Genomic DNA, 22,772 nt, shown 5'->3' with positions numbered 1-22,772 from the left:
TTCTTTTAACTTAAGTAAAATTTTTTAGCTTTTTTTAAATTTCTCTAAGTTTTGGTCGGTTAAAATGTTTTTGCGCACTTATTGATCTCACTAGTGACTTTGATTTCTAAGGGGTAATATATTTCATGTGTACTAAATTTTTGTTGCTGTTTTAACTCGGAATACCAAATTATCGGTCGTATTCGATTGATTTTAAATTTTTTTCAAATTTCAATTAATGGATTGTTGTATAAAATTTTGTTGTACAAATTTTTTTCTCATTCGTTTGAGCTCAAAATACTGTCAGTCTACAAAGGTAGCCTGATTTTTGCTGTTTGTTTGCAATTTTCTAATTTTTTTCATAATAATTTTCAGCAAACAAATAAAATTTATCTTTCATTCCTTCTTACCAGGAATAAATTGAGTAAATGTTTTACCTCACAATTTTTCAACATTGCGTGAGATTCTTTATACTCATTTATTTGCATTTTATCTCTGTAATGTTATTTTCTATGGAGATGAATTTTTGCAGTCTACTTCATGCAGAGTAAATTTTGTTTTGACTATTGGGTATGTCAAAATTTTTTTTAGCAAACAATTGAGATTGTTTTGTTTTCATTCAACTTGCAAACAATTAAGATTGTTTTTTTCATTTGTACTACTCAAGATCAGCTACGTACAGCTGTTAATATGTGTTTTGTGTTGTCATAACTATTGTAACTGTATGTTGGGGCACAGCATTCCTAATTCTAGGCTAATTTACTGTCAAAATGATTGAGATGTAATTTTTATGTAACATCTGAATGTCTGTAAAGGCAGTGGCAGGATGTTAATAATTAACTTAATTTTTACCTTTTCAATTTGTTTGGAATAATTTTCTTCTTTTTTGGCCATAATTATTAATATAAAAAAAAAAAACTTTTCTTTCTTCAAAATTTTTTTCTGCAGTGGAGGGTATAATGTGACATCGAGTCACAAGTTTTAATTTAATTTCTTCTAATTTTTTATTTAATTCTAGTTCAAATTCCTGTTTACTGATCCGATTCCTCTCGCCCCTTAAGCGTTAGGCAATAGACACAATCTCTCCAAGGAAATTCCTTGTCCATTCATCCCAGCCAAGGGAACATTCCTCACCTGGGGAGGAATCTGATCTTGGCAAGCACGCGGTCGAGAAAAATACTTCTGTAACTTTAATGTTTAAAAAATAAATGTTCAAAACATCTCAACATGAAAAGATTAGGTATTTCAATTTCATTTTCACAAAATAACTGTGACCGTAACTGTAAGTTTTAGCGGCTATAAAAATAGCGCGAGAATTATCACACCATGCATTCGAGATTTTTTATTACTCCTTCACTCTGCTCACGTGTTGAGCGTATATTTTTTTCTCCGTTCTCTCTCCTTTGGGAGACGGAGCTTTCACTTTTTCTTAATGGCGTCGTCTTTACCCGACATTACACTCGCGGCTGACGCACCAAGGTCGACTCCTCATATGGTTTTTGGATGCAACCAGAATTCTAAGCTTCTACAAATGTCTTCTGGATCGCTTTCACGAATCTACAAAATTGCTTTTGTTAAGATGTATCCCTTCCCCACTATCAAATCGAAACGCCACGCTCACCGCTGCAGCTTCGGCATCACCACTGACGCTTCCATTTCCCACCATCATGTACCAACAGTGTGATGGGCTCTCTATGATGATTTAGTTGAAATAGTGCTTTTTGATACTCGCCAAAAATAAACAAGAATTTTATAGTGCTCTCAAAATTTTGTCGTCATTGATGTTCTTGACTTAAAACTCTTTTTGCGTACAGTTCAGCTTCGTTTGGATAAACTTTTTTAAAATGTAAAATCTCCATCATCCTGTTTCGTCAAGAAAGGTATGTAAGAATAAATCAACATGATTTGTTATCACTTAAAATGTACTTCACCAATTATGTTTTTAAGGGATATTGCGGCACTAGCACTAAGATGATAAAATGCTACACTAAGATGATAAAATGCCTTTACACTACCACTAAGATGATAAAATGCTGGCGTAAAAGTGATAATGATTTTAAAAGTTGTCAGCTCTTGGTCATTAACCGTTTTCTTTGTTTTGTTTAAAATTACATTTTTTTGGAATTCTATTCCTATAAGTTTATATTTGTTTTTTTTTTTGTTGTTTTTTTTGTACCCAGCATTCCAGGTAACAGCAAGTATGCCAGATTTTCTGTTTTTCAGAAAACCATAAAGATTTAGTTTTCCTGAAGAAAAAAATTATAATCATCCTTACTGAATTTATTACAATTTAAGGTGTAAAAATTCCCTCAATAATTAAAAAAGTTATATTTACCATCCATATATTTCTTTATCTGTTCATTTGTTTCAGGTTCAACAGCCAGTTCTTGTTTTTTGAGTCGTTTACTTTTTTTTAAAGGTATCTTTGGCATTTTTCGTAAAGCAAGCATTCTATACATTTCGTAGCCCATAAGTAACACACCACCTTGTTTTCTCCATTCAGCTAAAAAAAAGTAATAAATTAATTTAGGATTTTAGTCAGGAATTTATCTGACATTCAATAAAAGATTAGCCAGTTCTCAACTTACTATTTTGACAAGGAAACAGCTGCAGAAGAGTAGTATAAAGAAGGTTGTATTTTTTAATAAAATATGATCGGTTTCAGTGGTTTTGTTTTGCAATTTTCATAATTAAATGATCCGATAACAAAGGAATGATCCATAATCAAATGATTTGATTCAAAAAAGATTGTATAGTTTTACCCATTACTGAACAACAATTTGTAACAAAAGAATTATTACTCAATGCAGTAAATTATTCTTAATAAATTTCTTTATTCTTCTTAAAAATTTAAAATACAAATCAGATTTGGGATCAAAAGATGCAACAACCATTGATCATAAAAAAAAAAAGGAATATAGGCCGTGGCATATCTGTGTTTAAAAGTTTGTTTCTCGCGATCTGCGGCCTATACGGAGAAATCGTTTCCCCTCGAGCCACGAGTAATAATTATGGGATTACAGTGGATTTATTAAAAAAAAACATTAACAGAAAATTTTTCGACATTAGGATTCCAGGTTGGAATGTTTGCTCTATAAACATTTTTGTTCTTATTTATTAACATATGGGATGAAAAAAATAAGTTTTCAATTGACGAAAAACCGACAAATACAAATATGTGTACTAATTCCGATTTGTAGCTTAAGAATAATTAAACTTGTATGTTATATATTTTGCTCGATCCATATTTTTTTTATAAACATTTTAATTTCAAGTTGTCATAAAACTAGAAAGTAATATATTTTAATTTTATGCATCAATCTAATTTCTAGAGATATTTTAGTTGTACAGTAGAGAACCAATTAACCGGGTTGCTCGGGATCATCACTATCTCGGATGTCTGAATTTCCCGGTTTACTGGATCGGCCAAAAGTGCAGTTAATCGATGTTTTATCAAGCCCAAATTACAAGGAAAATGTGAAACTCATTTTAAAATAGGAAAAAAATGAAAATAACTCCTAAATTTAAAAAAAAAAATTATAGAAAAATAACATTTAAAAGGATAAAAACGTTTGCAAGAAAAACAAGAAAAACAAGTTTAAAAAATACAAAATTCGCAGTTATTTTTTCATAATTATTAAAATCCAAATTAACTAATATAAAACAAAATCATTAATTAAAAAACGCAATATATTTCATACCTAATTATACGGGGGGACGATGAAAGCAAAACTTATTAATCTAAATAAAAACAAAACTTGAAAATTATCGAACGGAAACTATATTTAAAAAGGCACTAACATAAATATTAAAACCTGGAACAAGGCAGGATATTATAAGATCAATCGTATTAAAAAAAAAATTTAAAAAAAACTTAATGATAAAAAATTCATGAATAAAAAGAGTTAATTTATTGAGTACGAAATATATCTTTAAAAAAAGAAACTCAAACGCAGTGGAATCAGAAAAACAGAATCAAAATTTAAAAAAGAAAACTGCTATCTGCTTCATAAAATAATCATCTGCTTTTATTAACAAATAATTATATGCTTAAATTAATAAATAATCTTCTCCTTTTATTTTATTTTTTTATAAAAAGACTATATTTAACAAAAGCAGATGTGATTCCACATCAAGAAAAACTTGCTAATGATACCGCATTTCTAAAAATCAGAATTTGCTAAAACAAAAAGTTTTGTTAATCGATGTCAAATAGATGAATATAACTGGTGATTAAAAAACGTTTTGTGATTGTTGACGTTAAAAACAAGAATAACCGTCGGATAAAAACTTCCGGACAATTGGAAACAAAAAAAGGACGACTTTGTTAAATTCGTAAAAAAACCTCGTTGGTGAGCAAAAATTTTCTCCCGCCCAAATTACTAATTTAAATTAAACTCCACTAACGTCTGACTGCCCGGCAAATAGAACAGTGGATAAAATTGGAGCAAAGACTGTCCCTATCATTACAACTGGGAATGAGAAAACTTCATTCACTTGCATTTTAGCCTGCACAGCTGATGGAAAGAAACTGAGCCCAATGATCATTTTTAAAAGGAAAACATTACCAAAAGGTAATTTCCCTCCAAATATAATTATAAAAGCAAACAATAAAGGCTGGATGTGTGAAAGCATAATGATGGATTCAAGGGCGCCGGCAGAACAATATAAAAGGGGGTGCAACCCTCTAACAAACTACTCCCCTCCCCCCCCCAAAAATTTTTTTTTAATATTTTGTTATTACATTTTGTTTTGTTATTGCATATACTTACATCTGTTAATTTTTTTACGATACATTTCTTTATTGTTAACAAGATATTAAAAAAAAAAGTACGAATTTCTTGAGCTTGCAAATTTTGCCACGATAAACTGCAGGGGTAATTGTGAGCCCAAGTCAAAATTCCATAAAATATCTTGAGTTAAAAAAAAAGTTTAAATTGAAAAAAATTTAAACAAGTTTATTTTTCCTTTTTCTCAATATTTTTCAGTTTACTTAAAATATATTTACAATTTTACACATACCTATACCATTTCCACATACCTATGATGACCTGGAGAAGTAATTAAAATTTACAAACATGTCTTTTTTTCTTGAGTTTATGATTATAACAACTATTTACTGAGAAAAAATGAATATTAATCATGATTATAAGCTTATAAAGTATCTCTCTGGCTCTCCCTTACAAACAAATAAAATAAACTGTGTTTTTAAGTTCCACCTTTGAAAATTTGATTTCCGGAAACTTCTGTGATCAATGATTTTTTTAAACGCCTGGACCTTCAATCTCCGGAAACTTCCGGATCACTGTTAGCGAAAAATCCGGAAATCCAGATTTTTTCCGGAGCACAATCAGCATTGAAACTGTATTGATGGCGGTGGTATAGCTACTGACTTTGTACAGCAAATAACTAAAAACAGTAGTTTCGTATACTAACGTGTTTGTGTACGCTTAATATTGATATTTATTGTGTTGATGAAGTTTTACAGTTGTGAGGAGTCAGTTTGTGTTATACACCTTTGTTAAACTAAATAACTAATAGAAAATATAATATTATTCATATTTTATTAAATGAAATGTAAAAATATACCTTAGATATCTGCCAAGTTTGTGCATGCCCCTTGTGCATAAGAAAAGAATTAAAGATGACTCAGAATTCATTGAAAAAGTTATAAACAGATTTGGACAGCAAACCAGGCGATTACAATTCTTGTTTGATTAAAAAAAATTTAATATTAATTATTTGTTTTTGAATAAAAAAATTTTTAATAAATTTTTTTATAACAAAATTGTTTTTAAAAAAATAGCCAGGGGGTGCAAGTGCACCCTCTTGCACCCCGCCGCCGGCGCCCTTGGATGGATTGGTTAGACATGGTGCGGAGGAGGCGGCCTGGTGCTTTTTTTCAAAACAAAGGTTTACTTGTTATAGACATCCCACCTGTTAAGAGTCAGTAAAAAATAAATGTAAAAAGGTAGGCACATCACTCGCTATAATTCCCGCTGGATTGACCAAAATATTACAACCACTTGATTTAGGAATAAATCATTCATTCAAAACGGAAATGTGTAATCAGTGGGAAAAATGGATGAGTGATGGGCTACATACCTACACTAAAGGTGGGAAAATGTGCAGACAACGTACGAAGAAGTTGCAAAATGGGCGTCCAACACTTGGGAAAAAATCATGACTACGACTATAACATCAGGATTCAAAGAAGCTGGATTGGATTTTTGCATGGGAGATGTCCCTTGTTTAATTTCAGATGATGTGGAAAATGAACTTGATGAACAGTTACAATGTTTATTTTGCTCCGAGAGAGAGGAATCTGATTTTGGCGGCTTTGAATAAATGTTTAAAAAATAAATAAAATGACATGGAAAATAATAAAAGTTTGTTTTTTTTCATTCTGTGACTAGTTTATTTTTTATCCAATGCATATTCTCATCTCATGATTTTGATTAATTACATGTGTTTCTTCTGTAAGTAAGTATAATTTTAAATTCTTCCTTTTTATAATAAGTGTATAGATATATATAAAAAAGAGTGATCAATATTAACCGTTTTTTGATATAGATATAGTATAGATTTTATGTTTTTAAAGATATAAATTTTTTAAGTATATTTTCACACGTGATACTTAATAGGAATTGATGTCGTGCCCACAGTTCTGCCTTTATAAAGATATTTATTTCCTTTAACTATGAATAACTTTTAAAGCATTTCAAACTTAAATTATGCATTTGAACAGTGAATCATAACCGAATTTATATGAAATATTTCAATGTAATTGAGTGAATCTAGTGATGTTTTATACTTTATTGTATGGCAATGAATAAAAAATGGAAGTGTGGCCTTTACGGTGGTGTGGCCTATAAGATGAAAATTGAAATTTTTAGTGATGTTTTTAGCAGGTGTGGCCTGTCCACCTGAAATTACTGTAGTACTTTGACTTCTCAACTAAATGTTTTTATCATAGTAATATAACACTTTCGTATTTTTGAACCATCTTAAACAATATTTCTGATAACAACAAGATGTTTATAATTATTTCAATATCTTTGAAAATAAAATAAATACTGAAACTTTATGCAGCATTGATGCTTAATAATTAAATTTTTTGTAACTATTAAAATTTTTTCAATTTTTCTCTGTAAAATAATTTTGTATCATGCAGATTAAAATTAAATTGAATTAAATTGATTAAAAATAATTTTAAATGATATTCTGCATTCCTATAATGAGGAGCAATGGTCTGTGGCATTTATCTTGCCTTTTTCTTCTATTTTTGTAATTTGGTGGCAACTATAACTGGTGACAACCATTTCTCAGTTAATATTATTTTGACTTAAGTTTCAACTTTTTTCCACGAGTCTAGGTCAAGTTTTAGTGGTCTAGAATCAGTTGACACTAATTATTGTTGCAGAAAAATTTAGCGAAAAGATTAGCAGTTCTTTTTTAAATTCTATCTCTTTATTTTTAGCACTTTAAACCAAAATAGAACTATCCAAAAAAAAAAAATTATATAGACTAGATATTTATATTAAAACAAAACCAATGATAACAAAGTTCAATTAACATACCTTAGATTAATCATCCAAATATTTTGATATTTAAATCAAAGAATCTAATTGCATATAAATACATATGCTTAGAGTTGATGCATTCTATATAAACATTCAGAAGATAATGGTAGGTAGGTAGGGAATTTTATTTTGTTGTTCTTTGAAAGAGGAAATGTATGTATCTATTTTTGTCAACTAATATAAGAAATATTGTATTTCATGAATGTATGATAACATAATGATTAATGTTAATATAAGGATTATACAGATAGGTTACTATGAGGCTTGCTCCTCATAGTGTATACGTTAACAAGTGAAAGGAAGAAAACTATTGTATCAGTGTTCTCATCATAGAAAAAAAATGGGTGAGAATTTCTCACCCTTTTCTCAAAAACAAGGTGAGATTTCTAAAAACTAAAAAAAACACAAAAACTCTTGAAAAAAATCATTTCTTTAATTGTAATACAGTAGAGAACCATTTATCCGGTAACCGGTTCCAGATAACAGGAAAAAATATTGCTCGGTTTTCCCCGCCAATTAAACTAGAACGATTATGAAGAGAAAAAAAAACGAAAATTGGACTTATCTTTGAAGTTGGGTAGAGGAAAATGAGAGGAAGGGGAGAATTTTTACCCCGTTTACCCAGCGAAACGTCATTTCTTTCGTTACCTTGAAGATCCAAATCGAGAGGAGGCAGGGAAGGGATGAATATTTTATTTTCTCTTTACGAGGGGGTGGGGAAAATGTATTGCACATGCATATCAATGAACAGAAGATGAAGAGAAAAAATATATTTATCTATTTGACATCAGTTAATAAATCAATTAATAAAAATAAAATATTTTTCTTTTGAATAAATTCTGATTCTTTAGAAGTGAAGAATCGTTTGCAAGTTTTTTTATGTGGAATCACATCTGCTTTCGTTAAAAATTGTGTTTTTATAAAATAAAAAACATATAAGGCGAATTGTTTATTAATTTAAACATACGATTATTATTTTATGAAGCAGATTGCAGTTTTGTTTTTCTGATTTCACTACGTTTGTTTCTTTTCTTTTCACGATAAATTTAATATACAATAAATTAATTCTTTTTATTCATAAATTTTATCATTATGTTTTTTTCTTTTTTTTTAATTCCGTTGATCTTATTGATCTTGCTTGTTCCGGGTTTTAAAATTTATGTAAGTGCCCTTTTTAACTATCGTCTAGGTTTTCCTTGTTTTTATTTCGATTAATAAGTTTTACTTTTATTATAAAATGAACAAATAGGTAAAATGAAAAAAAAGTATCAGCATTATTTTTTAAAAAATTCATCCATTTTCTGTTGACGGAAACTTGGTTTTTGTTGCATAAACAACTGCTGAATCTTATAGATTGACATAATGTGGGATTCGTCCACAAACAGTTTTTGCTCCATCCCCTTAATAAGTTCTTTCGTCAACTCGATGCATCGTTCGTTCGAAATAAAGGCTCCTTGATTTTCATCTTCTTCGTCGCTTTCTTCAACTTCGTCGTTGTCTGCACCGGGATTTAAAACCATCTCAACTATCTCAGAGTCTGACAGTTCGTTGACAATGGGAACATCGTTGTCGATGTTAAAACATTCCTCAATTTCAGAATCTGTGAAAATATCCTTTTCGCTCCACTCCCCACTGTATTCTAAAAGTTCTCTCTGAAGGGCTTTCTGATTAGAAAATTTGAAGCCTTCAAAAGGCGATTCTTCTTGATCGTCTTCGAAAAAGATCGATGTAGGAATCAGCTTGCGCCATGCATGCACTAAAGTATCGCGAGTTACTGAGCTCCAGGCTTTTGCCGCTAACCATATAGCTTCCTTTACATTGAAGGATTTCTGGAAATCTTGTATTGATTTCCCCTCATTAGAGGAATCAATATTTTTTTATAGAAAATCTACTTTGTAGCAGCACTTGAGGCTTCTTAAAACACCTTGATCCAATGGCTGAATTATTGATGTGCAATTTGGGGGGAGGTACTCAATCTCAACATTATTTGCATTTAGCACAGCTGCGGGGGGATGTGCTGTGCAGTTATCTAAAAATAAAACAATCTTGCAATCGTCAGGTAGCCCTACTGATTTGCAGTGTGCCCCAGATTTTTGAACAAATTCGCTTTTGAACCATTCAATGAATAGTTCCTGTGTCACCCATGCTTTTTTGTTTGCTTTGTAACAAACTGGGAACACTTTAACCCCTTTCAGGCAATGAGGATTCTTGCTTTTGCCAATTACAGTAAGTCTTAACTTGCACGTACCCGCTGCATTGGCGCAAGCTAGCAGCGTCAATCTGTCTTCAGCAACTTTTAAACCGCTAGGGTTTGTTTCCCCTGCTAATGTGTATGTTGTAGGAGGAAGAAATTTATAATACAGGCCAGTCTCGTCAGCGTTGAAAATCTGATCCATCGTTATATTTAGAGTTTGAACAAGGTTCAAAACTGCTTCGACATAGTGTTCTGCCGCTTCAGTATCCGCATTTGCTCTTTCTACACAAAGTTTTGTAAGCCGAAGACCATGGCATTGCTTAAAACGGGCAAACCATCCAGTGGAATATTCGCAACTGTTCTCTAGGCCAAGATCCCGGTGGAAATTTTTAGCCTGAGCCATTATAACTTGCCGACTTAATGGGAATTGCTCAGATCTTCTCTGCTTTATCCACTCGATCAGTACTTTATCAACATCTTTGTTTTCAGCTTTATGTAATGTTTTTCGTGGGTTCAATGCGTCCACTTGCTTGCAATTGGAAACAAACTTCAGTAGATCTTTTTTTTGATTTTTGATATCATAAATCGTTGATAAACCGACGTTATAACACTCGCTTAGTAATTTTACTGACGAACCTTCGTCTAACTTTTTCAAGATCTCTACTTTATTTTTTATAGATAAACTGACGCGTTTTCTTTTTTTAGATGACGAGGCAGCAACTAGTTTAGACATTTTCGAAAGACTAAAATATAAACACAGCACGTAAAAAAGTAAGCAAAAGTAAAACAAATTTTTTCGAATGAATGCACTCAGTTTGAAACAACTCCCTAACAAACCATTCCTAAAGCAAAGAGCGAATGATAATAAATCCCTTAAGTTAATCCCGTAAGAAAATAAATCCCTTAAGTTAAGGAAATTAATCCCTTTTATTAGGGGGTATGATTATATGAAGAGCTGGTACTTGAATGGAGAACTCTCCAGTTCTGAAAAAGATCTCAGAAAATATGTCATTACGAGAGGGGTGGGAGTTTATTATTGTCTTTGCAATTCTCAGTGGAAGGAGAACACATTCAATTTTATTTTCTCTTTTATGTCAAAATAGAAGACCACCATAGTAAGTAGAGAAAACGCTTTTTAGACCAAGTGTAGATAAATCATTAATTTTACTATTGGTTCTCAAATTAGGTGACGAAAAAAACAATGAAAGAGAAGTTTCGCTCATTGTAATTCATTTTGTTTTGAATACTTAATTACCATATTTCGTATTTCGAAATGATATATTTCTTTGAAAAATAAAATTATTACTGAATAATAAGTGGACTGGATACACTTGAATAAAAAAATCATCTGCTCAACATCAACTTCAAAATTAATTTAAAAACGCTACTTAAGTAAGAATTAGGAGGATTGAACTGTCTCTCTCCCTTTTTTTTAAATTATTTCTATTCTTTTTATAAATAATCATTATTTTTGCATTCTGTTTTTTATTGTAAGAATAAGGAAGGCGTGATTTAGAAAAAGAATCCGCAAATAGTAAGCCACACTACAAAACAAGCTTATTAAAAACTATATAAAATAAGCATTTAGAAAATTAAAACATCTTTCTAAAGGTTCAATAAACAAAATTTAAAAATCTGTGCTACTTATTTGACAAATCTAAAGCAATGAAATTATGTGCAAATGATTGGGAATGTCATTTATTTATAAATAGATCTTTTTTTTTTCTTTTTAATCAAATCCTTTAATATGGCTAGGACTGAGCTAGAAATGTCTTTGTGAGTTTACTTTTCTTGAAAATAATTTTCAGCTGGACATGCGTAATTTTGTCAACGTTCTGCACTTTATTTTGTCGGGATGTAACGTTTCTTGTAAATTATTTTCAGTGAGACTTTTGCTACTTGGCGATCATTTATTTCATTGTGCAGTATTTCGTCGCTTTTTTTTTTGTCTGTCGGGATTTAACGATTCTTGTCTATTTTTAGTAGACCTATTGTTACTTGGCGATCGTTGTGCAATCTCTGTTATCTTACATTTTCGTTCTGAACTCAATCATTAATGAAAAGAAATTATGAATAATTGTTTTTCCTTTTAAGAGATACAATTTAATAGAGGTACTTTGTATTTAACTTCGCCAAAAAAGTTAATTTTTAAAAAAAAAAATTTTAATGCACGTAAATATACTAATTTGATAGAATTTGATTATTTTTAAACAAATAAATCTTCAGTCGTTTTTAATTCTAAAAAAATTTGGCTATTAGTTAAAACAAATATTTTTTTAATTGAATAAAAAGTTAAGCAATGTTTTGACGCTTTTTTAAAAAAAAAAATTTTCATTTTTAATGCAGGTATGTAAAATATTTTGTTAGTTTTATTATTATTTTTAAACCAATAAATCTTAAGTCCGTTTCAATTTTGAAAGTAAAAAATTAAAATAAAGCTTGGGTTTGTTTTTGCTTAAGGCATTTTATTTTGTAATAAATTTATTCCTTTTATTTATTTTTGATTAATTTAAAGATTTTTGATCGATAATTTTTGAACATATACTAAATCGCGATACATCGCTATGTCCAACAGACGATGTATCAAGATATAAAATTTCTTACATCGCCCAGTCTTATACATGGCATTACAGGTGCTTTTTTGGGGGGGGCGGGGGTATTCCAGGTAGCCAGCTCTCTTCATGTTAGCATTGATCAACACTAATAAACGTCGTGTGCGTCTCGCGATTTCTGAGAATACAAATAATTCTCTCTATTTCACTCATAAAAAAAAAATTCCGCCATCAGAATGATACATTTATTGTTTCTTAACTTGTTTTCGATGTCAGAATTTTATTTTAATTTTAGACTTTTTTAAGGGAAGATTATTAATGATTTTTTTTTTATCTGAAATATTGTGTTAGGGAGTACTTTAAGAGATTTCTAGGAATCAAAGATGACAAATAAAATAATTTGTTTTAACTCTCCTGCATGAAGCAAGGAACAGATGCCAGGACTCCTACTGTGAGAAGCCCCTAGTTATGACTCTGCCTGCTTAAGGCTGAGCTGATAAGAAAACAGGTGTTCAATGAGTCACCCTTTCTCACTTGAGCTGTGATTGAAAAGAAGCAACTAAGTAGGGAGTGAGGAAGGGAATGATTGATAATATTTAGTACAATACTCTTCCTTCTCCTGACAATGTAGAGGGAACTAATGATTATTTCAAGAATGGGTGGTAAAGTAAACATCCTTAAAAAAAAAAAATTAATAATAATAATAATAATTTTTTTTTTTTTTTTTTTAGAAATTAGAAATGGGGGTAAAATAAATGGAATTTCGTTCCGGTTTTCTGGTTTCCGGATAAGAGGTTCTGTACTGTATTAATTTCAGAAATGACTAAAAGGCGTAAAGCTAACAGTGATTTGTACAATAATTTCGGTTTTCTTGTTCACAAAAATTTGTCAGAATCTGAGATTAAACTAAAAGCGCAAAATTTGGTGAAAATTTACTCATCCGATTTAGAGGAAAACTTTGTAGATGAATTTTTACTATTTTCAAATTTGCATGAACATAAATCTGCACAAGAAATGATGAAGGCTCAAATTAAAGATAAACTTGTGAATACTTTTCCTAACGTTCACATTGCATTAAGAATATATTTGAAATAATGAATTTTTACTATTTTCAAATTTGTATGAACTTAAATCTGCACAAGAAATGTTGAAGGCTCAAATTAAAGATAAACTTGTGAATACTTTTCCTAACGTTCACATTGCATTAAGAATATATTTGTCGATTCTTGGATCAAATGCAGAAGGAGAAAGATCCTTCTCCAGATTAAAATTGATAAAAAATTATTTGCGTTCAACAATGAATCAAGATCGTTTGGCATTGCTCGCACTTATGTCTATTGAAGTTTATAGTAGTATCGTAGTTATTGTACCTAAGTTTATCTTAGGCCCCTGAATTTCGTAGGCCCTAGGCACGTGCCTAGTGTGCCTATTGGTTAATCCGGCCCTGGTTACACTTTTTCCTTGTAATTCAGGTTCGATAAAACATCGATTAACGACACTTTTTGGTCAATCCAGAAACCCGGGAAATTTAGACATCCGGGATAGCGACTGTCCCGAGCATCCCGGATAATTGGTTCTCTACTGCACATTTTTAACGTCTTCTATTTTTTAAAGCATTGAATATTTCTGGTGCATCATAGAAGATTTTGACTTTACAAGGTATTTGTCCATCTTACATTAGTGCATAAAAAATTTGAACGTCTATGAAGAAATCTTACCTAGGGTAAACAGGTGGTTGCAGAGAAATGTTCTGAAAGGGGTTCCCTGGTTCGGGGGGGGGGGTTGTGTTCTCTTGTTCGAAAAGGTTCGGAACAATACTGGTAAATAGGGAAGCTAGATAACGGGGCAGATGTTGAAAATAATGAAAGATCCAGGAAGAAAAGTGAAACAGATTTTATTCTAATTAGCGCAATTCGAAGCTTTTTCCAAAATGTGAGAAATTCGCGAATTTTGAAATTGATTTATAGAATGCGCGAATTTCTCGAGGTAATAATTTTTTAATGCGAGAAAAGAAAAAAATAGGCGAGATTCTCGCGCTGTAGTGAAAACACTGTGAAAAATGTCAATTTAATTACCTATGAGGGCAGTTCTGGCAGCCATTGTTTTGAAATTTTCATTCAATGTGAATACATTATAATCTCTTGGTCTCACTTCGCCACTTGAGACCTGAGCTTCATCAACTGAATTTGTAGGAGGAACCCACATATCAAACTCTGCTTTCCAATTTTGAATTGTATTAATGGGTACAATACATAAAACAAGAGTTGCTGGTGTATGTCGTAAAAAAACATCCACAAATGAGACAACCTGAAGAGAAAAGTGAAATTATGAGAAATATAAACATAATCTATGTTATGGAATTTATTATGAAATTGGGATTATAATTACTTGAACTGTTTTTCCTAATCCCATGCTATGTGCAAGAATACAGCCAAAACCACTAGAGGATTTGTACCTTTCTAAGTTTTCTACAACATTATCATAAAGAAATCTTATTCCACCTATCTGAAAAATATAAGTTTTATATTAAGTCTTAACATTAATTGGAAAAACTGATCATTGTGACAGTTAATCGAATTTATTAACAAAAAAGAATAAAAAATTTACTGTTTTTAGTTGAGCTTTTTATCTCCTAATAAAAGGAAAATTATAGAAATCTTGATAAAAAATATGGTTAAAATAACTTTCAACCAATAAAAATTTAATTAACAGTTTAGAAATATTCAATACTTGATGAGGCTTGATGACTTTAGCAATTTGAGGAGCTAAGAATATATCGGGATCTTCTGGTGGATGTCCAACATTAATCAGCACACGACCTTCTTCATCTGGAAGATTAAAGCAATCATTTGTATGTGCTCCACTATTGTTAGGATCTTCAGCAGTACCATCTCCTTCTGCCTCTCCTTCATCACTTAAAACCATAATATCATCATCTTTCTTATCAGAATCATCACTATCACTGTCATTGCCAGAACTTGAACTGGATATATCAATTATATTTTCTGAAATGATTTAAAAAATTCTAAATGAATATTATTGTAATACTTGCTTTATTTAACTTCAATAAATAATAACTAAAATTAGAGTAGGAATACAGCTCAAAGTCCCATATGAGCAAGTCTGGATAATAAACCCTTAATGTAAACGAAGATCAAAACAAGTCTTGTACAGGGAAAACAATCCCTGTGGCAGAGAATTTTTTTGGGCTTTCTGCGACATACCTCTCTAATACTAATATCTTTCTGCAAGATACTTAAAAATAGCAAATATACATGTTACTAATTTAAAGTAGCAGAAGCGTTAACTTCAAAAAATGAATAAAAAAATCATATCAAATTAAATTATTTTTTTAAATTGAATATGTAATATTTTTTTAATTCTAATATTATGGGCGATATTCTCACATTTTATAGGAAAATAACTAATTATTTCCTTTTTTGCATTTAGTAATTCATCATCACATTAAAAAAATTTAAAAAATCGTGAATTCTGTAGCAGTAACTACCGGGAAAAAGAAGATTGACGGCGAAATCAAGTGAATTGGACTCTTCAAAAAGGGGTTACTAAATGCTCGTTTTCATTTAGAGATTCAGTTCTTGCAATAAATAATATCGTATTAAAAATATCGGATTTTAAAAGCTACATGTAAATCAGTAGTAATAACTGCATGAAAAAAATAGAACGAAAATTTCCACAGAAAAGAAAACCAAATTTTTTACTTCATTATTCTTTATTCTCAAATGAAAATAGAAAAATCATAAGCATTTTTTTCCACTCCGATGCACGAGAAAGGCACCTTTTGAATATAATTCTGAAGAAAAGATAAAATCTTTTGAAAATTTTTGCAGAAAAGAAAAAATAAATTTTTTACTTCTCAAAGGAAAAATCTTTCTGCAAGAACTCGGTAACGTTCTGCGACCATGTCGCCGTGATTCTGTCATGGGGACAACAATAAACATTTCTTGGTCAATAACGTTTTATTATCAGAATTATATCGAATAAGCCAAAAAAAAATTTTGAAAATAAAAATATATCATTCAAGATATTGAAAGCGAAAGAAAAAAAATTGTTATCTGTATAGTAATATCGAGTAGGTACCCTGTGACCTATCTGTATTTAAAAGTTAGACAATCGTTATGTTCGACATATCTTACGATTTCATTTTCCCGCGAGCATTGTGTAAGCATTTCACAATCAATGCAAATTTAATCAAAAATAAATGTTAACAAAAATGTTTTATAATAGCGGCCTAATATCAATTTGCTTGGAAAAGGATATATTTTTCTCATTTTTCAACTAATATTTTTTTTTAAAAAATAAGACGGGTAAGACAAGTTTTTGATTTACAATATGGACTGTACAACGTCAACTACAACAAATGTGCAAAAGGATCTAATTTACAATCAGAGAATAGTTAAATATTTGCTAGTGTTTAGCAGATTTGGAAAAAATGTGTACCGGTAGCACAAAGCAAAAAAATCAAGAGACGAGCAAAAGACACTCACAACTACAAGAAATTGTTTTTATGAATCGATTAGTGGATGAAACACATTTGTTAAGAAAAGAAAGAAAGAGAAGAAAAAAAATTCTCACAATTCTTAGTGATGAGTTTAACAGACCCACATGATCAACGTGTTGTGTTATGCTTCTATCCCTTTCTTGTTCTTAGGAATGAATGGGTGGGTGAACCACATTAGTTGAGAAAAGAGAAAAAAATTCTTGTTGTTCTTATTGATGAGGTCACCCCCGCCAGACAATGCATTGTTTTGTTTCCATTCCTATCCTTTCAATTACAGCCCATTAGCAGTTTCGACTTCCTTTTACACCATGACATAGTGCTTTTAAAGTTGCATGTGGAATTTTGAATTTATTCATTTTATGTTAGAAAGTTTTTGAGTTTGCTTCCATAATTTTCCTGTTTTTTTTTTTTTTTTTTTTTTTTTAAATACATGATTTTTTCTTAATAGTGGCTAAAATTGGAAGTGCGGAGTGTACGATGGTCCGGCTTATATGATGACAATTGAACATTTTAAATACATTTTTCGCAAGTACAGAGTGTATGACATTGCAACCTTTCTACAGAAAATTACTGCAAATGAAAACATAAATTGCTCTCTCTACTGTTTTGAACTAAAACAATTGAGGCAAGATGTGGAAATTCCAGTTATTTTTTAAATTGAGTAGATGGAAGGGAAAGAAAATTTTTCTCCCTATGTGTCGAGAGAAAAGATGTGAGACGAAAATCTTTAGGTTGGAATGGGGTGTGGAAGTGAAAAGTTATAATTTTTTCTTAGAATCTGTAGTTTTCCTCAACTCAGTGACACAAATTGAAATGGGGGGAAGGGGAAAAAATACAAAAAATGTTAAGTATTTTGTAAATTTGATAATTTACCAAAATACATTGTAATAAAATAAATGTAACAATAATGGATTAAGGAAGGGGGAATCGCATGCCCAATTGCCTAAAAGGCAAAAAAAAACTACACATTTTTAAAATAAGCATAGTATAAATCACATCACATAAATAATCTTATCTCCTTAAACTTTTTCTTTAATTGATAAAAATATATTTTTTATTTATTTTAGTTTCTTGAATGACGTAAAACATTGCATGCATAATAAAACAGGCACGAAAGTGGACAAAAATAAAAAAAAGCTGAACTTTTACAATTCAATATAATACAGTACAGAACCCGTTATCCGGAAATCAGAAAACCGGAAAACCAAAAAACCGGAACGAAATTCGATAAATTTTCCAGCCATTTAAAAAAAAAAAATTTTTTTTTCCTCATAAGATTTTAGGATTTTTCTTTCTTTTTGGAAAGATGTTTACCTTACTATCATTTTGGAAATAATCATTAGTGTATTACTTCGTTTTTTCTTCTTTTTAAGATTATTTCCAAATATTATTTTTTTTAGTTGGGTTTAACAATTAAAAAAACGGCTTTTTGTAGCGATTCAGAAAACCGGAAAAATCAGTTATCCGGAATAGCGATGGTCCCGATCGTTCCGGATAATCGGTTCCCTACTGTACTGTGATATCGATGATATATATAAAAACTTCTAACTCCGCCGGGAGATTTTTTCCTTTTTAATATTGAAAGTTGCAGAACCATTTAGACAGTGAAATCTTAATTTTTCTTATATATAATTTAAAAATTCTTTGACCACTATTATATTAAAGAAAATTTAGCAATTATAGCATACCTGCCAGGTAAAAAATAGGAACGACTTTAAAGTTTACTTCTTTACACTAAATGTTTGTATAATTGTAACTGTATAAGATTTAATGTAACAATTATTATTGATTATAATACATATCAACTGACAAGATTTCTGATTATTATTCTTACTCAACAAACTAATTGAACAGAAATGATAGCTGATTTTAGTAATTTAAAACATAGTTAAAAAATAAATATTTTATTATTACTCAAACATATGTGACAATAAACACATATAAAAAAATAATCAATTATTCTTGTTAAGTGCTACAGTTGTAGCAGATTTGGCTGATTTTAAAAACTTTTCATCAAACACTTGTCTATAACAAGGCTGAATCATTTGGGACTTGGCAATCGAAATTGCCTGCAAAGTAGACGCATTCATGTTACCCCTAAACTCAGTCTTATTTTTTCGCACTAGACTAAAAAGTTTTTCACAGGCTGCATTAGTGTGAGGAAATGTCAAAATTCCTAACATCACCCACCCGTGATAATCTCGCATATTTTGGTTTTCCTAGAGGACCTTCCTCTTTAAAGAGTTCTGCCCACTGCTTATCAGCTCTTTCATTATTTATAGTAGATTCAGGACATTTTTCAAGCTGATAGGACAAAAACTCTGACTCGAGAGTATCAACTGCATCAAAATATGATTCATAATTTTCTTTAAGTAGCATAGAGGGATATAAGTCAATAAAATATTTCACAGATGAAAATGTCTTCTCCGTTTTTTTAGACATATCAGCAACTTCAGCATGTTCAAATAATGGCAAATTATGAGGGCACTGTTATGACTGTTATGAGGGCACATTATTATGACAATATGTTGAATTTTTCAAAAACGATAATGACATTTTTTAGAAGCTAAAGAATGATGCAAATTAGAACTAAGGACGAGAAAAATTCTTTCATCTCTACCTAAAAATTTCTTTAAGTTCTCTTGAGAAACTTTTGTTTTTAAACCTTGCTTAAACCCATCATTTGACTTCATTTTCTGTTCAGATTTCATCTTTTTTGTACAGACTGGGGCAGTATCGGAAACCTTGCGCTTAGTATTTTTTATTTTAGACCCCTCACCTTCTGTTTGAACATCTTCATTTGTTTGTTGCTTCTGTAATTTTGGTATTACATACGCCGAGATTTTTGGTGAGAAATCTGTAGTTACATTGCTCTCAGAACACACTTCTTTGAAATATAAGAGAAGACTTCTCCATTGTTCAAGTAAGCGAGTAATACATTTACCAATGATAACCATCTTGTCGTACAATGTTTTAGAATTTTTTTACCACCTTCTTTTTGAAATTTTTTAAATTCTAACTTTCGTTTCCCACTTCTATGAAAATAAAAATAAATATCTATAAGTAGGTCATCAAATGAAATGGGCAAAGTCTTTGCTCCTTTTTCAGCCACCAGGTTGATCAGATGACAAAGGCAGCCAAAAACTAACAGATTAGAATGATTTTCCTTGAGATTTGCACCAACTCCTTTGTTTTTCCCCATCATATTCCTTGCATTATCACAGGAAAACGATAATCAATTTTCCCATGGTATGCTGTGTTCAGAAAAAAAGGCACAAATTAGATTGGCAATATTTTGACCTGGACTCGAATCATTTAAAACTGGCAAAGATATGAGAGTGCAGCTCAATAACTCCAACACATCATCGAAAAATGTGACCACAATTGGATACATTTGATTGTCCGACGAGTCATTGCTCCCATCTGTCGCTATGTTAAACACATTAGTCTTCAGCTTATTTATAATTTGCGACTTTTTGAACCAAATAACTAGTTTTCGTTCTCCCGCACGAGTATTTTTTTACCTCCTGAGAATTTGGAAACATCGCACAAAACAACTTTGATGCATGGTCCGCAGCAGCTAACGGAATATTGTGTTCAAGGAGAAATCCTGTAAACAATAGTTCGCTTCTACTTGATTGTAGATCAATAGTGGACGACACAAAATCGGAAATTTTTGCTGACTTTCTCATATTTGTATACACGGTAGCATGCTTGGCTGTTTTCCCGTGTGAAATGATATCACACTTTCCGCCATGCTATACTAATGTCTGTATTGCAAGAAATACATAACGTGCACGATGTCCCCTTTCTTGATTTTTTGATGAAATCAAATTCTTCACTATAATTGCCGCGAAAACACTGACTTCGCCAAATTTTTGACATTTTTTTAGATTACCACGTGGAAAAACATTCAAAGCTAAACTCAAATCGAAGAGATGCGTTCCGAGTAAACATTCAACACCGGTACGGTTGCAAGTAAAAGACAAGGAGTCAGGAAGCTAAAATTTCCTCTTGGTGTCTGTGAAGCGACCCGTACATACGTCATCAAATATAAGAATGGAGCTAGAGACGAAGCTAAGTGATAACACGACTTGATTGGATTTCGCCAATCGGACATGGATCGCTTTATAGAGCAAAAGAAAAAATTACGCTATGATGAAAAATCGGAACATTTTGACCCAAAATCGTATTATCGGAACAAGGCATAAAAATCGGAACCATTCTGATAAAATCTGTACACTTGGCAACTATGTTATAGGTTTAAATTAATCACCAGTCAATTATTTTAAATTAAAACAGTAGCCAATTTTTACCCCAATATCTTCAATTAGATTGTTACTAACAATCTTTAGTCTGCTTTAATTAATCAATCAAACTTAAATTTATTCTTTTTTTCTTCAGCAGCATCGATCGTACGCTTTTTGTGTTCTCTTTTCAAATTGTTCGAATATATTCATCTTACTCATAGCTCCCAACTTGTTAAAAACAAAAACTGGAAAGCAAAACATGACAAGCCAATCAGGGATAATTATAACACAAAGAGAAAAACAAAATGACATAAATCAAAATATCGACATCAAAATATTCATATACTTATAAATCATACACATTTCATATTTAACAGAATTTTTTGAGCTAACAGTTTTAGTTAAATTACTTACTAATGAAGAGTATCACATCTTCATAGTAACTGATTCAAGAAAAAACTTACTTCCTTCAAGAATCGCGATATTGGATTTTAAAATAGCGTGAAAAATAATCGAGATATGGGATTTTAAAATCGCGTAAATATGAATTAAGATATTGGATTTTAAAAAAGCTAAAATACAAATTGCGATATTCAACCTTTAAATTGTGATAACATGTGTTCTCTACTAAACCTGGTTCTCTCACAACTGCTAATACACAAAAAATAGTCTATTCTTTTAAGAAAAGGGGAAGATGAAGAGATGTTTATCTTGATTGTTACAAAGTGTCTGGGAAATTGATCCTTCTGGAAAAGGAACGTCCATATATGGGACATTGTACTATGGTCAGGGTTTGAAAAAAGCAGTTGTTAGTTATAATTTAGACCTAAAAATTTTAATTTGACACCTAGAAATTACACCCAGTCATCATTTTTGCCATCTAACTTTATATGAGGAGTATGACGGACAAGTTACGAGAATGACGTCACACAATCTGAGTATCGGCAGGTGTGTAACAACATTCAAATTTTAGCTTTTTTGAAGAATTCAAATTGTGATGATTTCATCTTAATTTCACATAATTTAATGATAGTTTTTTAGAAGTTATTTATAATTTTTTCCGCCTTTTCGCATTTCAAATTACAATGTTTTTAATACCATGTCATAATGATGTGCAAATTTTGAAATTGAGTAATCACTTTTTGATGCGTTCAATTCATGACAATACCACCGTAATTTCACGTCAATAAAATATAGCTTTTTTGCCTGTTATTTATCATTTTTCAAATTCTGATATTTTTAATACTATAATGTTATTATAACGTTTTAATTATTGACAAAGTTAAAGTTATTATTTATTGACACATTCAATATGTGACTATTCTATCATCACTTGACGTGCTTGGATTATAGTTCAGCTGTTATTTTTCTTTCCACATGGTTTTTCAAAATCCAATATTTTTAACACGTTATTAGAACATGCGAATTTCGAATTTCAGTTATAACTTCTTGATGCAATCAACTTGCAACAATTCCATCATAAATACACATGATTTTCGGATCGATTTTCAACCATTTCCACTTGTTTTTTCTTATTCTGATACTCTTTATATGATGTTATTAAGTCAGGCGTGTATTTGAATTTTAGGAGTAACTTTTTAACACGCCCGACTTGCAACAATTCCATCATAAATCTATATCACTTACGAACCGTTTTTTGTTGCTATTTGTCATTTTTCTGCTATTTCTGCG

At 30.8% G+C, this 22,772-nt stretch overlaps 1 protein-coding gene across 5 annotated transcripts in view; it reads right to left on the bottom strand.

Annotated features, from left to right (window-relative positions):
* The window catches only part of LOC107437471 (uncharacterized), a 181,299-nt gene that overhangs the window by 113,632 nt on the left and 44,895 nt on the right, over positions 1-22,772 (bottom strand). For all 5 annotated transcript variants that reach the window (XM_087155771.1, XM_087155767.1, XM_087155769.1 and 2 more), the window contains exons 6-9: positions 15,039-15,313; positions 14,697-14,813; positions 14,384-14,615; positions 2,315-2,482 (exon numbers count right to left, since the gene is read on the bottom strand). In XM_087155771.1, the coding sequence (XP_087011897.1) occupies positions 2,315-2,482; positions 14,384-14,615; positions 14,697-14,813; positions 15,039-15,313 (792 nt within the window). The remainder of the gene's footprint in view (positions 1-2,314; positions 2,483-14,383; positions 14,616-14,696; positions 14,814-15,038; positions 15,314-22,772) is intronic.

This window comes from Parasteatoda tepidariorum, chromosome 12 (assembly GCF_982258835.1).
Source record: "Parasteatoda tepidariorum strain Cologne lab strain chromosome 12, Ptep-v5.0, whole genome shotgun sequence".
Taxonomy (NCBI): domain Eukaryota; kingdom Metazoa; phylum Arthropoda; class Arachnida; order Araneae; family Theridiidae; genus Parasteatoda; species Parasteatoda tepidariorum.
This window is presented reverse-complemented; position numbering and strand designations above follow the sequence as displayed.